At 43.0% G+C, this 15,915-nt stretch overlaps 1 protein-coding gene across 12 annotated transcripts in view; it reads left to right on the forward strand.

Annotated features, from left to right (window-relative positions):
* WDR27 (WD repeat domain 27) overlaps positions 1-15,915 on the forward strand; it is a 309,044-nt gene that overhangs the window by 1,338 nt on the left and 291,791 nt on the right. For all 12 annotated transcript variants that reach the window (XM_028846955.2, XM_078001101.1, XM_078001104.1 and 9 more), the window contains exon 2: positions 9,255-9,450. In XM_028846955.2, the coding sequence (XP_028702788.2) occupies positions 9,262-9,450 (189 nt within the window). In that variant the 5' untranslated portion in view covers positions 9,255-9,261. The remainder of the gene's footprint in view (positions 1-9,254; positions 9,451-15,915) is intronic.

The raw sequence follows: 15,915 nt of genomic DNA on the forward strand, positions 1-15,915 counted from the left end.
TGAGTAAGCCTGTGGTCAGTTTTCCACATTATTACAGGTTATTGCAGTTGAACTGTTTGTCACTGCCTAAGGTGAGTCTTGAGCTTTTACCCTCCTGAGTTTGTTTCTGTGTTCCATCAGTCACTCAGCAACATCCTACAGTGTCACTGAAGCATCCTGCTTCAAGGTACCCACATCAGTCAAGGTAGGCTGACAGAAGGGACCTCAGCTTCATGGAATAAATGTTTCTCTCTTGCTTACACAGCAGTCCAGCCTGGTGTCCTGGTCACCCTTTAGTGGGAGCAGCACAGGCCGCCAGGTGCCACCACCGTGGCCCCTCTTCTTAGCCTTTGGAGCCCTCCACCTCCAGCATGAAGGGCTGTGCACGGGCTATGACAGGACCAAGCCTGTGCATGCGTGGTGTGTTTTCCAGAACAGAAATTTTGGTGCACGGCTACTCTCGACTCCAGAGAGGCTGGAAATGTGGTCCTGCCATGTTCTTAGTGGCTCCAGGGAGGAAGCAGAAAGAGCTTGCGAAAACTGCCAGACCACAGAAATAGAAAAATGAATATTTTAACAGAAAAATAGCTTTCTATGGAAATGATATTAGGGGCCATCTGACCTCTGTTCAGTGAGAGGATAGGTTGGGGTTCATTTAGCTGCCCTGGATTCATGTCCTGGACACAGATATGTATGTGTATGTGTGTGTGTGTGTCAGTGTGTCCCTGACTATGATTCTGCCTGCACCAGACACTCCTTCATCCCCGTCTGCACCACCCTGCCATGGAGCAGGAGAGGCAGGAGAGGTAGGCATTGAAGCCGAGTACACTGAGGCAGAGGTAGGCATTGAAGCCGAGAACACTGAGGAACGAGGAGAGGTAGGCATTGAAACCGAGAACACAGGAATGGGCAGAGGTAGACATTGAAGCTGAGAACACTGAGGCAGAAGTAGGCATTGAAATGGAGAACACTGAGGAGCGGAGGTGTTGGGCAGCTGGAGAGGTGGGACGTCAGCTCGTGCACACTGGGGCCAGACTGACCCAGAGGTTCTGAGCACAGGCTAGTGCTTCCTCCTGAAGGTGGCTTATGTGTCCTGACGAGGCTTCTTCCCTCTTTGGCTTCACACCATTGTTTTCTGTGAACTCTTCACACTAGTGAGTCATGGTGTTATTTCTTTACTATGCACACATCAGGAAATGCAAGCACATTCATATTCTGTCTTTATTTTGGAAACAATTCCAGCGATGTCAGACGGGTGTCAGGAGATCGTTTTTTGTTGTTTCTGCTTTTGTTTGTTTGTTTGTTTTTGAGACAGGGTCTCACTCTGTTGCCCAGGCTGGAGTGCAGTGGCACAATCTTGGCTCACCACAACCTCTGCCTCCTGGGTTCAAATGATTCTCCCGCCTCAGCCTTCCAGGTAGCTGGGACTACAGACACGCGCCACCACGCCTGGCTAATTTTTGTATTTTTAGTAGAGACGGGGCTTCACTACGTTGGCCAGGCTGGTCTTGAACTCCTGACCTTGTGATCCACCCGCTTCAGCCTCCCAAAGTGCTGGGAATACAGGCATAAGCCACTGTGCCCGGTGTCTGCTTTTGTTTTTAAGACATGAAGGGGTCCTGTGCTTCAGGCATGGAAGAGGTCTTCAGGTCTTCAGATTGCCTTTCTCCTATGACCCTGGGCTCTCTGACCCCACACCTTTCACCAAACCCGTTTAGATCAGACAGCTTTTTATATGTGTGCATGTTTGGGTGCATGCGTGGGATTCTGTGTGTGCATATGTGTATACAGGTGTGAGATTTTGTGTGTGTGTATGCATGTGTATATGTGATCTCTTGATCTCTTGCTTCACAGCTGCCCATACCTTAACTTCTTCCTTGTAAGCTTCACTGCACCATTCTTCCCAAGATCTCCTAGCACCATCTCAACCGTTGGGTCACCCTAGACTCTTGCTGTCGATTGCTTGTTCTAGTCTTACTTCAGGGTTCAGTCCCGATAGGACACACACAGATCAGTGTGTAGACGTATGCTGGGTATTGTCATTTCATTTGTACAGTTTTCATTTTGTAGGCAGTTTTATTCGTTTGTTAATACTGCAATGACAAACTAATGCAGATTTGGTGGTTTAAAACAGCACAAATGGATTATCTTACAGTTCTGGAGGTCACAAATCCAAAATGGGTTTCAAACTGTGCTAAAATCAGGGTGGCATTGGGGCTGGCTCCTTCCAGAGTCTTCGGGTGAAAACTCTTCTCCGTGCCTTTTCCAGCTTCTAGAGGCCACCACAGGCCTCAGCTCCTGGCTCCTTTTTCTGTCTTAAGAACGGTAACCACAGCAGGTTGAGTCCTTCTCATGGTGCATCATCATCCCAGCTTTTCTCTCTCTAGCTTAGTTAAAGAAAGTATTTAAATTGAACATACCCAGATAATCCAGGATAATCTCTCTTCTGAAGCCCATCTGATTAGTAACCTTGAGTCCCTTGGCTGTGTAACCTAATGTTTGCAGAGGTTCTAGGGATGAGCCTGTGGACATCTTAGGGAGAGTGTTACTCTGCCCCCAGTGTGCCCTGGGGTATTTAGACTCCTCACCATTCAGCTAATAGGTACTATTTTATGTAATTGGTGCAAAAGGACAATGCTAGGCGCTCTGTAATCATTTAGAAATGAGAGAAACAAGATGACTTTTTGAGTGTTATCCTCTAAAATGGACACACTGGATTAGAGAAGAGATGTCTGTTTCTTCCACAGTTACTCGAAAGAAATTTTGGTGCAATGCCTAGAGGAAGTTACAACTGATGTTTCAGCATTTGACATAATGTATCCAAAGCAGTATCTATGCTTCTCCCCTGCGGGAACCTGTTCTCTCCCAGCTCAGAAAGTGAGGTATCTTGTCGTTCAGGCCAGAAAGCTAGGAGCCTCTCCTGATTCCTCAAATTCCTCTTCAGCAACCAACCCGTACTGGCTTCCATCAGTCCTAGCTCAGAAATAACGTGTGGTGTCCATTTGCTTAAACCCTGCTCTTAGGCTCCAGCACCAATGATCTTTTGAAAAATAGAAGTTTTAAATTTGTAAATATTTCGTTAAAGTTTTTGTTCATCCTTCTTGATATTTTTATATATCTAAGCATTACTATTTTTGTTGTCTCAGCATCCACCTCCTCTTGGCAAAAAAATCCTCTAGTCCCTGGATTTCCTCTGGACTACCACCCTTCTCCCTCTGCTGACCAGGACTCAATAGAGAGGTCTGTGTCCCAGGCCTGACTTCTTGGCATCATTTCATCCTTCTGATTACATGATTAATTCAAACATGGAAAGTGTCTCAGACAGGCCCAAACTCATGAGAAATGTTCAAGGATCAATGGAAAGAGATGCTTTCTTCCCCAGCACTCTGCAATGTGAGAGGCCGCGCTCGGGCGCTGTTGGCCGTCTTTTTGCCACCGCATAGGAACAGACAATGAGCAGCAACTAGACAGGTGGAGCTGAGGGTTGGGGAGACAAGGGGGCTGTCCTGACGGTGTTGATGAAGCTGCTGTAACCTTTTAATTACACATTAAACTCTTTCTTTCCATCAGATTAGGTCGAGCTTGCTTTCTGAGACACGAAGTAGACATTTTTCAATGTCATTTTTAAAAACATGTGCATTGTATTCCACTCAACGTAAGAACCGTTGCTACATTTCATATTATAATCAATGTTACGGTGGACAGCCTTGAAGAAATAAATTTTGGAAAAGGTAGAATGATTTACTTGTTATAAATTTATAAAAGTAGAATTTTTGATTGCCAGATAAGTTTATGTCAATTCTCTTACCAGCAGTGTATGTGGAAATGTTTCTGTGTGTGTGCGTTCATGATTTATTTATTTGTTTATTTTATTTTATTTTTTTTTGAGACGGAGTCTCGCTCTGTCGCCCAGCCCAGGCTGGAGTGCAGTGGCGCGATCTCGGCTCACTGCAAGCTCCGCCTCCCGGGTTCACGCCATTCTCCTGCCTCAGCCTCCTGAGTAGCTGGGACTACAGGCGCCCACAACCGCGCCCGGCTAATTTTTTGTATTTTTAGTAGAGACGAGGTTTCACTGTGGTCTCGATCTCCTGACCTTGTGATCCGCCCGCCTCGGCCTCCCAAAGTGCTGGGATTACAGGCGTGAGCCACCGCGCCCGGCCCTGTTTATTTTTTTGGGACGGAGTTTCGCTCTTGTCGCCCAGGCTGGAGTGCAATGGCGCAATTTCGACTCACTGCATCCTCAGCCTGCCAAGTTCAAGCGATGATTCTCCTGCCTCAGCCTCCCGAGTAGCTGGGATTACAGGTGCACGGCACTATGCCCGGCTAATTTTTGTATTTTTAGTAGAGAAGGGGTTTCACCATGTTGGTCAGGATGGTCTCAAAGTCCTGACCTGTGATCCGCCCACCTCAGCCTCCCAAAGTGCTGGGATTACAGGTGTGAGCCACTGCGCCTGGCCTGACTGTTGCATTTAACAAGGCACAAATTCATGTTAATTTTATTCTGTGGTGTAGTTTAAGTCCGTTCTTTCTTTGTTGACTTTCTGTCTTGATGACCTTTCTAGTGCTGTCAGTGGAATATTGAAATTCCCCAGTATTACTGTGTTGCTATGTCATTTCTTAGGTCTAGTCATAATTGTTTTATGAATTTGGGAGCTTCTGTGTTAAGTGTGTATGTATTTAGGATTGTGATATTTTTCTATTGACTAATCCTTTTATCATTATATAATGTCCCTCTTTGTCCTTTTTTTTTTTTTAACTGTTGTTACTTTCAAGTCTATTTATGTTGTTTTATGTAAGAATAGCTTCTCCTGCTTGCTTTTTGTTTCCATTTGTGTGGAATATCTTTTTCCTCTCCTTTACCTTAAGTTTATGTGAGTTCCTATGTGTTACATGAGTCTCTTGAAGACACCAGATACTTGATTGGTGTATTTTTATCCATTCTGCCATTTTGTATCTTTCGAGTGGAGCACTGAGACCATTTACATTCAACGTTAGTATTGAGATGTGGGGTAGTGCTCTATTTATTATGCTAGTTCTTGCCTAAATATCCTTTTTTCGTTGTGTTATTGTTTATAGGGCCTGTGAGATTTATGTTTTAAGGAGGTTCTTTTGGTGTATTTCAAGGTTTTGTTTCAAGATTTAGAACTTCTTTTACCACTTCTTGTAGTCCTAGCTTGGTAGTGGCAGATTCTCTCAGCATTTGTTTGTCTAAAAAAGACTATCTTTCCTTTGTTTGTGAAGCATAGTTTTGCTGGATACAGAATTCTTAGCTGACAATCATTTTGTTTAAGGGGGCTAAAGATATGACCCCAATCCCTTCTGGCTTGTAAATTTTCTGCTGAGAAGTCAGCTGTTAATCTGATAGGTTTTCCTTTATAGGTTACCTGATGCTTTTCTCTCACAGCTCTAAAGATTCTTTCATTCTTCCCGACTTTAAATAACCAGATGACTGTACCTGGGTCATGATCCTTTGTGATGAATTTCTCAGGAGTTCTTTAAGAGAGTATCAGTTGCTATGTTAGAAGGGGTATATACAGTTTCCCTAAGTTGGTCCAGGGGAGGCATCCTGGTTTCTCAGGTGATGGGCAGGGCCATAGTGTTCCCAAGAGTTTATGTCTTTTGTGTTTGGCTACCAGGGTGGGTAGAGAAAAACCATCAGGTGGGGACAGGGTTAAGGGGATCTGGGCTCAGACTCTCCCTGGGCAGGGCTTGCTGCAGCTGCTGTGGGAGATGTGGGAGTGGTTCTTGAGCCAATGGAGATATGTTCCAGAAGGGATTATGGCTGTGTCTGCTGCATCACATAGGTTGCCAGGGAAGTGGGGGAAAGCTGGTAGTGGAAGACCTCACCCAGCTCCCACGCAGTTTGTGAGGCTGGTCTTGCTCCCACAGTACCCAGCTAACAGTGCCAGGTTTAGATGCAGACAGCCTGTATGTGGGACTCAGTCCCAGCCCAGGCCATAAGCTTCCGCGCTGAGAAAGCAAGCATGGCTGGCTTTCAGGTCTTGCCCTCCCCATCTGCCCACAATGTTGGCAGCTCCTGTGCTCATATCTGTAGCAGTTCCCTTTTACCCACTCCTGATTCTGCTCAAGGAAGTTCGTGCCCAGTCTAAATTATCACAGAATTCAGTTGGAAGCTTCTTTCACCCTTTGACCTCTCCCTAATTCCGCTGGCTGTCTTTTCTGAGGGAGGACCTCTGTGAGAAACAGTCAGGGATGGCTTCCCTGGACTAGAGCTGGAGACTGGGAATGCCTACAAGGCTCTTCTCACTGCTGCTTCTACTTTATATTTCGCTTGGCTGCCTAAATATGCTTCAGCTCTAGGTAAGGTTACGTCCTTCTCCTGTGATATGGATTTTTAGATTCCCCAGTGGGGATGTGTGTTTGGAGGCAGTTTTTTTCCCCTCACATTTTGGGAACTCACAGTTTTTTGCCTGTCTCATGGAATTTGCAGTGAGAATTGCATGAATTGCAGTGGCCTGCTGCTTCTTTCAAAGGATCTGTGAATTCTTTCAGTTTTTTTGGTACATTCCTGCGGTGGTTCTTGGAACAGAACTTCACAGTATGAGTCTCCACATGCCTTTCAGTCCATCCTAGTGGGAGACGCACATTATCCTTGCCTCCTGTCTGCCATCTTCTTGCCTAACTGCTTTAAAGGGTTATTGTAAGAATGATATAATCTATGTACTCATATATACAAACCTGCTTATTAATGTCTACAAAAGTGGTCTGTAAATTGCAAATTGGCATGCAAATACTATTATTTGTAAAATGTGCTGCTGAATTCTATGGGAATTACAGAAGAGAATAAGATAATGATACTGCAACAAAAGTTTATGTTGAAGAAAAAGGTGAAACTCAGTCACAATTTGAAGAGTGTATTATTAACATTTTTGAAACAACTATAATGTTTTGTGTATTCTTTGTCTGTCTCCCAAGATGTTTTATGCTTTGAGAAGCAGTGGATCTGGTGACAGCAGCTTCATATTGTCCCCTCAGGACACATCTGCCCAGCACCTACTGCCATGCTCAAGTTACAGAGTCTACAGAGTAACCATGGTAGCTTTGGAAGGTGTAGCTATTTTCATATGACGCTCAAAGTATCTTTGCAAATATTAAAAAAAAGTGAGATAAAAATTGTGAATTGGAGACAAATGTGCCTTAAAATAACGTACACATGCTTTTATTTTGTTTTTCTCCAAATATTGAGACTTTTCAAGCCTTTAAAAATCACCTTTTATTTATTTTATTTTATTTTATTTTATTTTATTTATTATTTTTTTGAGACGGAGTCTCACTCTGTCGCCCAGGCTGGAGTGCAGTGGCGTGATCTCAGCTCATTGCAAGCTCTGCCTCCCGGGTTCACGCTATTCTCCTGCCTCAGCCTCCTGAGAAGCTGGGACCACAGGTGCCTGTCACCACACCCGGCTAATTTTTTGTATTTTTAGTAGAGACGGGGTTTCACCGTGTTAGCCGGGATAGTCTTGATCTCCTGACCTCGTGATCCGCCTGCCTTGGCCTCCCAAAGTGCTGGGATTACAGGCGTGAACCACTGCACCCGGCCAAAAATCCCCTTTTATTTATTATAACACAGAGCATTTGTTGTAAGGGCAATCATAGAGTATAAGGCCTCTAATTGTATTTTGAGAACATTTGTCAATTACATTATCACCTTCCTGGTACCTTGGCCTTATGAATATTAAAACAAGGGTTTCTAATCGAGACCTGTATTGAAAATGTTTGCTGGCTTCTTTTGAAGTGTTTTCCAAAGATGATCTGAAGTCCATTTTCCTTTGCCTCTTTTCTCTTGTGAAATTCTGCTCCCCACCTGCACACAGGAAATTGTTATTGCTGCCCCGCCCACAGCACAGAAGTGGTGCTGAGGGTTCATAGTCTGTACTGGAATGTCAGATTTCTCAAATCACGGGGCCAGGAGGCAGGCAGGGAAAGGTCCTGCTGATGAGTGGCACCCCACAGTTCTCTTTCTTTCTTTGCAATTCCTGTCTGACCAAGGGTCCTTCAGACAGAGGATTCCATCCTAGCAGTCCGGCCATGGATCCATGTCCCGCTGCCTCCTGAGGTCAAAATAGTTTAGATGGTGTGAAGTGCTGGGAAGGAGGTGGATGGGGTGGGGGGCAGGGATGGGAGCCAGCTCTCAGAGGCCTCTGCTGAGACCTGGGAAATGAGAAGAGCCCCAAAGTTGCAGAGAGGAGGAGGAATGGAGCATGAAGATAAAGTTTGCGTCCTGAGGCAATCAAAGCCCTGCTGTGTTGTAAGAGCTGGAAGAAAGGGTAAATAGAAAGAGTAGCAGTGGAGGGAGGAGGCGGTGAAGAGGAAGAGAGGCAGAGGTTGGGTTAGCAGAATCCCTCAGGGCCAGCATGAGGAGCACAGGGGTGGATTTTTCGAATCCACATGGCCAGCATGAGGACTGCACGGGTGGGGCTTTGAATACCCACAGCCTGCATGACCCCGCTGGATGTTTGGGTGCTTGCCCATCACTTTCTAAGCAGGTCTGTTGTCTGTGCCTTTAAGTGCATTGATTGCTGGCCTGCAGTGGGTTGTGGGATACAACAGAATCAAGGATGACCCCAGAGCCATTCCTGCATGTTTCCGAAGTGATTATGCTGTGAAGTTAAGTGTAAAGTTGGATGAAGATCTGAAATGTTTTATTGTCAGTGTTTCATTAGTTTATGCTCTATGAAACATAGCCAGTGAATCACTGATTATAGAACCTGTGGTAGCTTAACTGTAATTACATAGGGTGTTGTGAAATTGTTCAGTAAAGCCCAGGTTAGCTATGGGAGATGTGGGTTCCAATTGCAGTTCCCTAACAACTGATTTGCTGTGGTCAATTCAGAAAATAACTTTGTGTCTTAGTCATTTCAGTAATCAACGTTTAGAATGCTAAGTGCCAGCGCTGCCCCGATGCCATATGGATCATTGTTTAGTCTTTGCCTCTCAGTAACTGTTCTCATTTTACAGTTGTGGAAGCTGATTGAGAAAGCCTAAGCAAGGTCTGTTAAGTGGGAATAGTGGAATTTGAGTCAAGGTTTGCTTAATTGGAAAGCCCATGAGAGGAATGGAGCAGTTGTGAATGTGGAACCTCCAGAGTTTTCAGCGATTTCTCTTGTTTTTTCTTGGGGTGAGGAGAGGTGAATAAATACGTATGATGTGGTATGTGTGTGTGGTCAAACTAGTAACTATCAATAGGTAATAGACTTTTTTCCTATATTAAGTATAATACCTATAGTCATCTTATATGTACTTTTTGTTTTCAGATTGAAGATGGAAAATCCCCAGGACATTTTCTCAAGTAATGGTGGCTGTCTAAGTGATATAGTTATAGAAAAATATCTGGTTGAATCCAAGGAGTCTGTGTCTCATGTTCAGCTTGCTTGTAGCATGCAGGACTGCGCTTTCCCTTTGGATGGGACTGAACTTTGTATATGGAACACGAAGAGTCCTTCTCATCAGGTATTGAACAAGTTCTAAGTCCAGTGTCATGAAGGCCTTGCCCTTGTCTCTCCATGTCTTTGATGCTCTTTGGACAGCATTACCCTCTGTGGATTCAGCTACCAACTATGGGAGAAAAATATCGATAAAAACATTATATTATTTTATTTTAAAATTTATTTTTATTTTACAATATTTTTATGTTTAGAACACAAGTGATCTGGAATTTAAAAGTTTCTTCAGTTAGAAGCTGATCAAGAAAAGATTCATCTTAACATAATCAAGTCTCCTACATTTGAATATTTAGATTGACCTCACTTTTTCAGTGAAGTATAAACTACTTAGGAAAAAAAAAGTTCCACGTAATAAGTGCATGTTGTGATGACTATAACTAAATGAATATGCCCAGGTAACCACCCCTAGGTCATACCTTGTCTCCATCAATGCCCACTTCTCTCCTGCCCAAAAGGCAACACTAATTTGACTTCTAATACCATAGGTTAGTTTTGCTTATGATGAACTTTATATAAATGTGATTATACGTTACGTACTTTTTTGTGCTGGTTTCTTTAATAGCATTATTTTATGAGATTCATTCATTCATGTTGTTCGTTTTCATTGCTACAGAGTATTAGGATTTATTAGGTACCACTATGCCCTTTTTGAAAGGCTAAACTAAAAATACATTTTTATTATAGAGTAATAAGTAGAATTACATTCTACTTATGTAAAGACTATACTTTATCCATTTTTGTTGTAGAATAGTAAGTAGAATTACATTCTACTTATGTAAATAGACCACACTTTATCCATGCTTGTGTTGGTAGACATTTGTTGTATTTCAGTTTTTTTGGCTGCTGGATTCTTTCATATGTCTTTTGGTGCAGACACATATAATTACTGAATTATAAAGGATACATAAGCAGTTGACTCTTGAACAACGTGGGTTTGAACTGTGCTAGTTTACTTATACACGGATTTTCTTCAACCCAATGTGGGTCAAAACTAGAATTTTCAGGATATGAGAACTGTATATTTGGAGGGGCACATTTCCATATATGTGGAGTCCACACAGCCAACTGTGGGATGTGGGTATACACAGATTTTGGTTTATGTGGGATTCCTGGAATGAATCCTTCATAATAGTGAGGAATGTCTGTATTCAGTAGATAATGCCAAGCAGATTTCCAAATTGGTTGTACCAATCTGTAGTTCTTCTAATGGTGTTTGACTTTCAGTTGAACCATATCTTCACCTAAACTTGTTTATTTTTATTTTAGCCTTTCAAAAAGGGCCTAGTGGTATCTAATTATGATTAGTAATTCCGTGATTATTAATGATGTTTAGCACATTTTTGCACATTTATTGGCCATTTAGATATTCTTTTTTGTGATATATGTTTTCAAATCTCCTGCCATTTTTTTCTATTGGATTATCTTTTTTCTATTGATTTGAAGGAGTTCTTTATATTATAAATATAAGCTTTCTGTTGTCCATTTAGATTAGTTTGCATTTTCTAGAGTTTTATGTAAATTGAATCATATGGCAGTTTAATTTTGTGTTGACATGTAATACTTGTACATATTTTGGGGCTATATGTAATATTTTGATACAAGTATACAATGTGTTATGATCAAATCAGGGTAATTGGGATGGCCATCACCTCAAACATTTATCTTTTTATTGTGTTGGTAACATTATAGTTTTTTTCTTCTGGCTGTTTTGAATTATATAATAAGTTAATATGAACTCTGATTTTCCTCCTGTGCTATTGAATACCAGAACTTATTATCTAACTGTATTTTTTTTATTCCTTCTCCCACTTCTTTTCATTCTCTCCACTTCCCTTCCCAGCCTCTTTTAACCACCGTTCTACACCCCTCTTCCACGAGATCCACTTTTTAAGTTTCCATATATGAGTGAGAACATGTGATATTTGTCTTTATGTGCCTGGCTTATTTAATTTAACATAATGACCTCCAGTTCCATCCATGTTGCTGCAAATGACAGGATTTCAGTCTTTTTTATGGCAGAATAGTATTCCATTGTGTGTATGTACCGTATTCATTTATCCATTTATCTGTGGCTGGACACTTAGGTTGATTCCATATCTTGGCTGTTGTGATAGTGCTGCAATAAATATGGGAGTGCATTATCATATAATGTAATTATTTGTCTCTTTGTACAGGTTTTAACTTGATGTCTGCTTTATCTGATGTAAGTATAGCTACTCTTGCTTGCTTTTGGTTTCCATTTGCATGAAATATATTTTTCCATCCCTTCACTTTAATACTATGTATGTCTTTATTGGTGAGATGAGTTTCTTGTAGTCCACATATAGTTGGGTCATCTTTTTCTTTTTATTCAGCCAGTCTATATCTTTTTAGTAGGGAATGTTATTTATTTACATTCAGGGTTATTGATAGGTAAGGACTAATTCCTGTCATTTTATTGATTGTTTTCTAGTTGTATATCTTTTGTTCCTTACTTCTTACTGTTTATTTTTTCACTTGGGTGGTTTTCTGTAGATTTGATTCCTTTGTTTTTCTCCTTTGTGTGTTGGTTCTACCAGGGAGTTTTATAGTTTTCCAGGTTTTCATGATGGTGGATATCATCATACTATTTCCAGATATAAGACTCCCGTGAGCATTTCTTGTAAGACTAGTTTAGTGGTGATGAATTCTTTGAGTTTTGTTTGTCTCTGAAGATTTATATTTGTCCTTCATTTCTGAAAAATAGCTTTGCTGGGTATAATATTCTTGGCTGGAAGTTTATCTATTTTCAGTACTTTGAATGTAGCATCCAATTCTCTCCTGAAATGTAAGGTTTCTGCTGAAAAATACGCTGTTAGTAAAATAGAGATTCCCTTATATGTGACTTGATGCTTTACTCTTGCTGCTTTGATTTTTTCTTTGTCTATGGATTTTGACAGTTTGACTATAATGTACCTCTGAGAAGACCTATTTGGATTGAAACTATTTGGTTATTCGACCTTCCTGGACCTGGATTTCCATCTCTTTCCCAAGACTTGAGGCATTCTCTGCTATGATTTATTAAATAGTTTTTCTCACCTTCTCCCTTATCTTCTTCTGCTAGAATGCCCGTATTATGAATATTTATTTGCTTAATGATATCTCATAACTCACATAGGCTTTATTCTTTTTTATTCTTTATTCTTTTTTTGTCTGCTGGTATTATTTCAAAAGTCCTGTCTTCAAGTTCAGAAATTCTTTCTTCAGCTTGATCAAGCCTAGTTGCTTAATCTAGTTGTTAAACCTCTCAATTATGTTTTTAAATTTTATTCATTGAATTCTTTAACTCTAGGATTTATCTTTGGTCCTTTGAGCTGCTCAGCTCACCTGGTGGTATGCCCCCAAAGGCAACCCGTGGGTCTTTTTCTTGAGTCTGAGACATGGGCACATAGCTGCTTGTTGGGCCTGGGAGCATGCTTACCATGGTCAGCCTGCGAGACTGTTTCTCAGGCGTTTTTGGAGACCTGGGGACATTGGGCAGCCTAGAAGTATTTCTTCTTGTGGCAGGGGTGCCATAGGGGTGTTTCCCAGGTCCTGAGCACAGGTGTTTAGCAACTCTGCTGGCCCGGGGTGAATCAGCTGTTAGGAGGCTCAGGAGCCTCTCCTGCTTTGGGGAGGGTGTGTAATGGTTTGGCTAAATCAAGGGCAGGTTTGTCCTGGGCAGGACTGCTGGGCTGTTTCTCCGGCTGGAAGTGCAGTGGCGAAGGTTGGTTTCTGTGTTGTGCAGGGCCAGACTCACAGCGGATCCTGGTCCCAGGCTTCATGCAACTGGGGTTGTGACACTCAGCCACCCATGTAGGCTTGGTGTAGTAAAGATGGAGCCCCAGGGCTGGAGAATGGCAGTGACTTCTGGCCCCCAGAGCAGGGCACGCTCCGGAGGCAGCTCTGATCTCAAGATGGTGCTGTGCTACAGCAGCTTTGGCTCACAGGGTGGGTGGGGAGTGAGGAGTGCACACTTCGTGCTCCTAATCTGGGGTAATGCAGCAGCCTGAATTTCCAGCAGCTCCCAAACTGGGCTCAGGGCTTGCAGGGACTGTGGGATTCTCCTGTTGTAAAGACTTCAGGTGTTTGTGGTGGTGATGTGGGTGATTGGGAATCTCTTGCTTACCTTTTCCTTGCAAGGGGAGGTCCCTTCTGACTCTGGGCAGATTTGACCCAGGCGGGGGAGGTGGGACTACAGAGGCCAGGCACCTCCATGCTGCTCTCCTGGACTTCCAGTCACCACAGGTGCATCTTCAGTTCCTCTGCTGTGTTGCAGTGCTCTTCCTTCCACACTCTAGTGAGATCTTAGCTGTTTATTTATTGCCTTTTTTTTTTTTCTTTTGGAGGGGGACAAGTGCCAGGTGTCTCTAGTCAGCTATCTTGCTAATATCTCTCAGTCTAGTTGTCAGTTTCTCCAGGTACAGTGTGCTTGATTGGCATTTTTTCTTTCTTTCCCTGAATATATCACGACCTCACCTCACTTCTATCGTATAAGGTTTTTGCTGAACGGTCTGCTGCCAGGCATATTGGGTCTCCCTTATGTGTTATTTACTTATTTTATCTCAGTGCTTTCAAGATCCTCTCTTTGTCTTTGACCTTTGAAAGTTTGATTATAGTATGTCTTTGGGTATTCTTATTTGGGTTGAATCTTATTGGTAACTTTTGACCTTCCGGTATGTATTTATATCTCCAGGTTTGGAAAGTTTTCTATTATTTCTTTGAATAACCTTCTACCACTTTGTCTTCCTCAGTTCCTTCTTGAACTCTACTAACCTGAATATTTGCTCTTTTGTTGTCTCATAGCTCCCGTAAGCTTCTTCATTCCTTTTCATTTTCTTTTTTCTCCTCTGACTGTGTATTTTCAAGTACTGTGTCTTTGAGCTCACTGGTTATTTCTTCTGTTTGCGGAATTCTGTGGTTGATGCTATCTATTGCATTTTTCATTTCACTAATTGTATTTTTTAGCTCCAAAATTTTTGATGTTTTTTTAAATTAACAATCTCTGTTAAGTTTCTTTGGTGATTTCAGAGTTGATTCTCTGGTTTTCTAAATTTTCTTGAGATTCCTTAAAACAGCTATTTTGAATGATTTGTCTAGGGATCACCTATATTCATTATTTTAGGGTCAGTCTGTTGCACCTTATTTTGTCTGTTTGATGGGGTCGTATTTTCCTGAGCATTGCTGATGCTTGTGGACATGTGGTTACGTCTGTGCACTGAGGGATTAGGTATTTATTTAAGTCTTCGTAAGTCTGGCTTTGTTTGTGCCTGTCCTTCTTCAGCAGGCCTTCCAGGGATTCTACATAGGCTGACTGTTGAGTTCCCTGAGCCCATGACCGCTGTAGCCATCTCAGCATTAGAGGATGCTCTAAGCACAGGATTGCTAGGAGTCTTGCAAGAACTCTGAGATTGATACAGCTTTCTGGCCCAGATGGACCTGGGTAGGACTCAGCGTGGGTACTGGGGCTCTGTGGGAATGCTGACCAGGCATCTGAGTCCAGAATGCTGTCCTAGTGGCCCAGACAGGTGTGTCACCCAGCAGGTCTCTGCACAGGTGAGGAATGGGAGTTGAGATTGGGAGTCCATGGATAGTTTTCTAACAGCAGTGAGAGGGGCCAGAACTGAGACTGGGTCCCCTCAAGATCTGCTGTGGGATGGAGGTTGGAGAGCTGATTTTGTTGGCTCAGAAGATCATGTGTCTACCAGGGGGACCCTGCACCAATAAGATAGTTTCCCAACTACAGCAGGATGGGCTTGGAGCTGAGACTAGGCCCCTCTGGGATCTGCTGTGGGACAGAGGCTGGAGAGCCTGTCACATTGATTCAGAGGGTTGCGTGTCTCTGAGGAAGTCCCTGCAGAGATGAGATAGTTCCCTAATTTCAACAGGAGGAGTTGGACCTGGAACTGGGCCCCCTTATGGTCTGCTATGGGTGGGAGACTGGAGAGGTCAGTCTAGTTGGCACAGAGGAGCATGCATCTCCCAGCAGGTCTCAGCACAGCTGGGATAGTTCCCTGATAGCAGCAGAAGAGCCCAGAGCTGAGACTGGGTACCCTCAGGATTGGTCATGGGAGGAAGTGTGGCAGGCCTGTCAGGGAGGCTGAGACTCCCAGGTTGCAAGATATGGGCGAGTCTCCCTGTGAGTCTTTGTGTAAGCAGCTCTTACCTGGGACCTCAGATGAGGGAATTAGAGCCAAGCCACAGGGCAGCTTTCAGGTTCATTGCCTAGACCAATGTCAACAGGCAAATGAGCCCTTCTGTCAGTTAGTAGAGTGTGTGATTCCTGCCAGACTCTTTGGCTGGTGGTTTTGTTTGCAGGCTCAAGGCCAAATGAGGTGGTAGCCAAGCCCCTTGGAGGACTGAGCCTTTTCTGGGCTTGAAGCTAAGAGCATGCTTAGTGAATCAGCCGCCTAGGTGTGGGTCTGAACTCTCGAAATGACCTTCTAAGATCTTGACTCCACTGGGGTTTCACAAC

Source organism: Macaca mulatta, chromosome 4 (genome assembly GCF_049350105.2).
Source record: "Macaca mulatta isolate MMU2019108-1 chromosome 4, T2T-MMU8v2.0, whole genome shotgun sequence".
Taxonomy (NCBI): Eukaryota; Metazoa; Chordata; class Mammalia; order Primates; family Cercopithecidae; genus Macaca; species Macaca mulatta.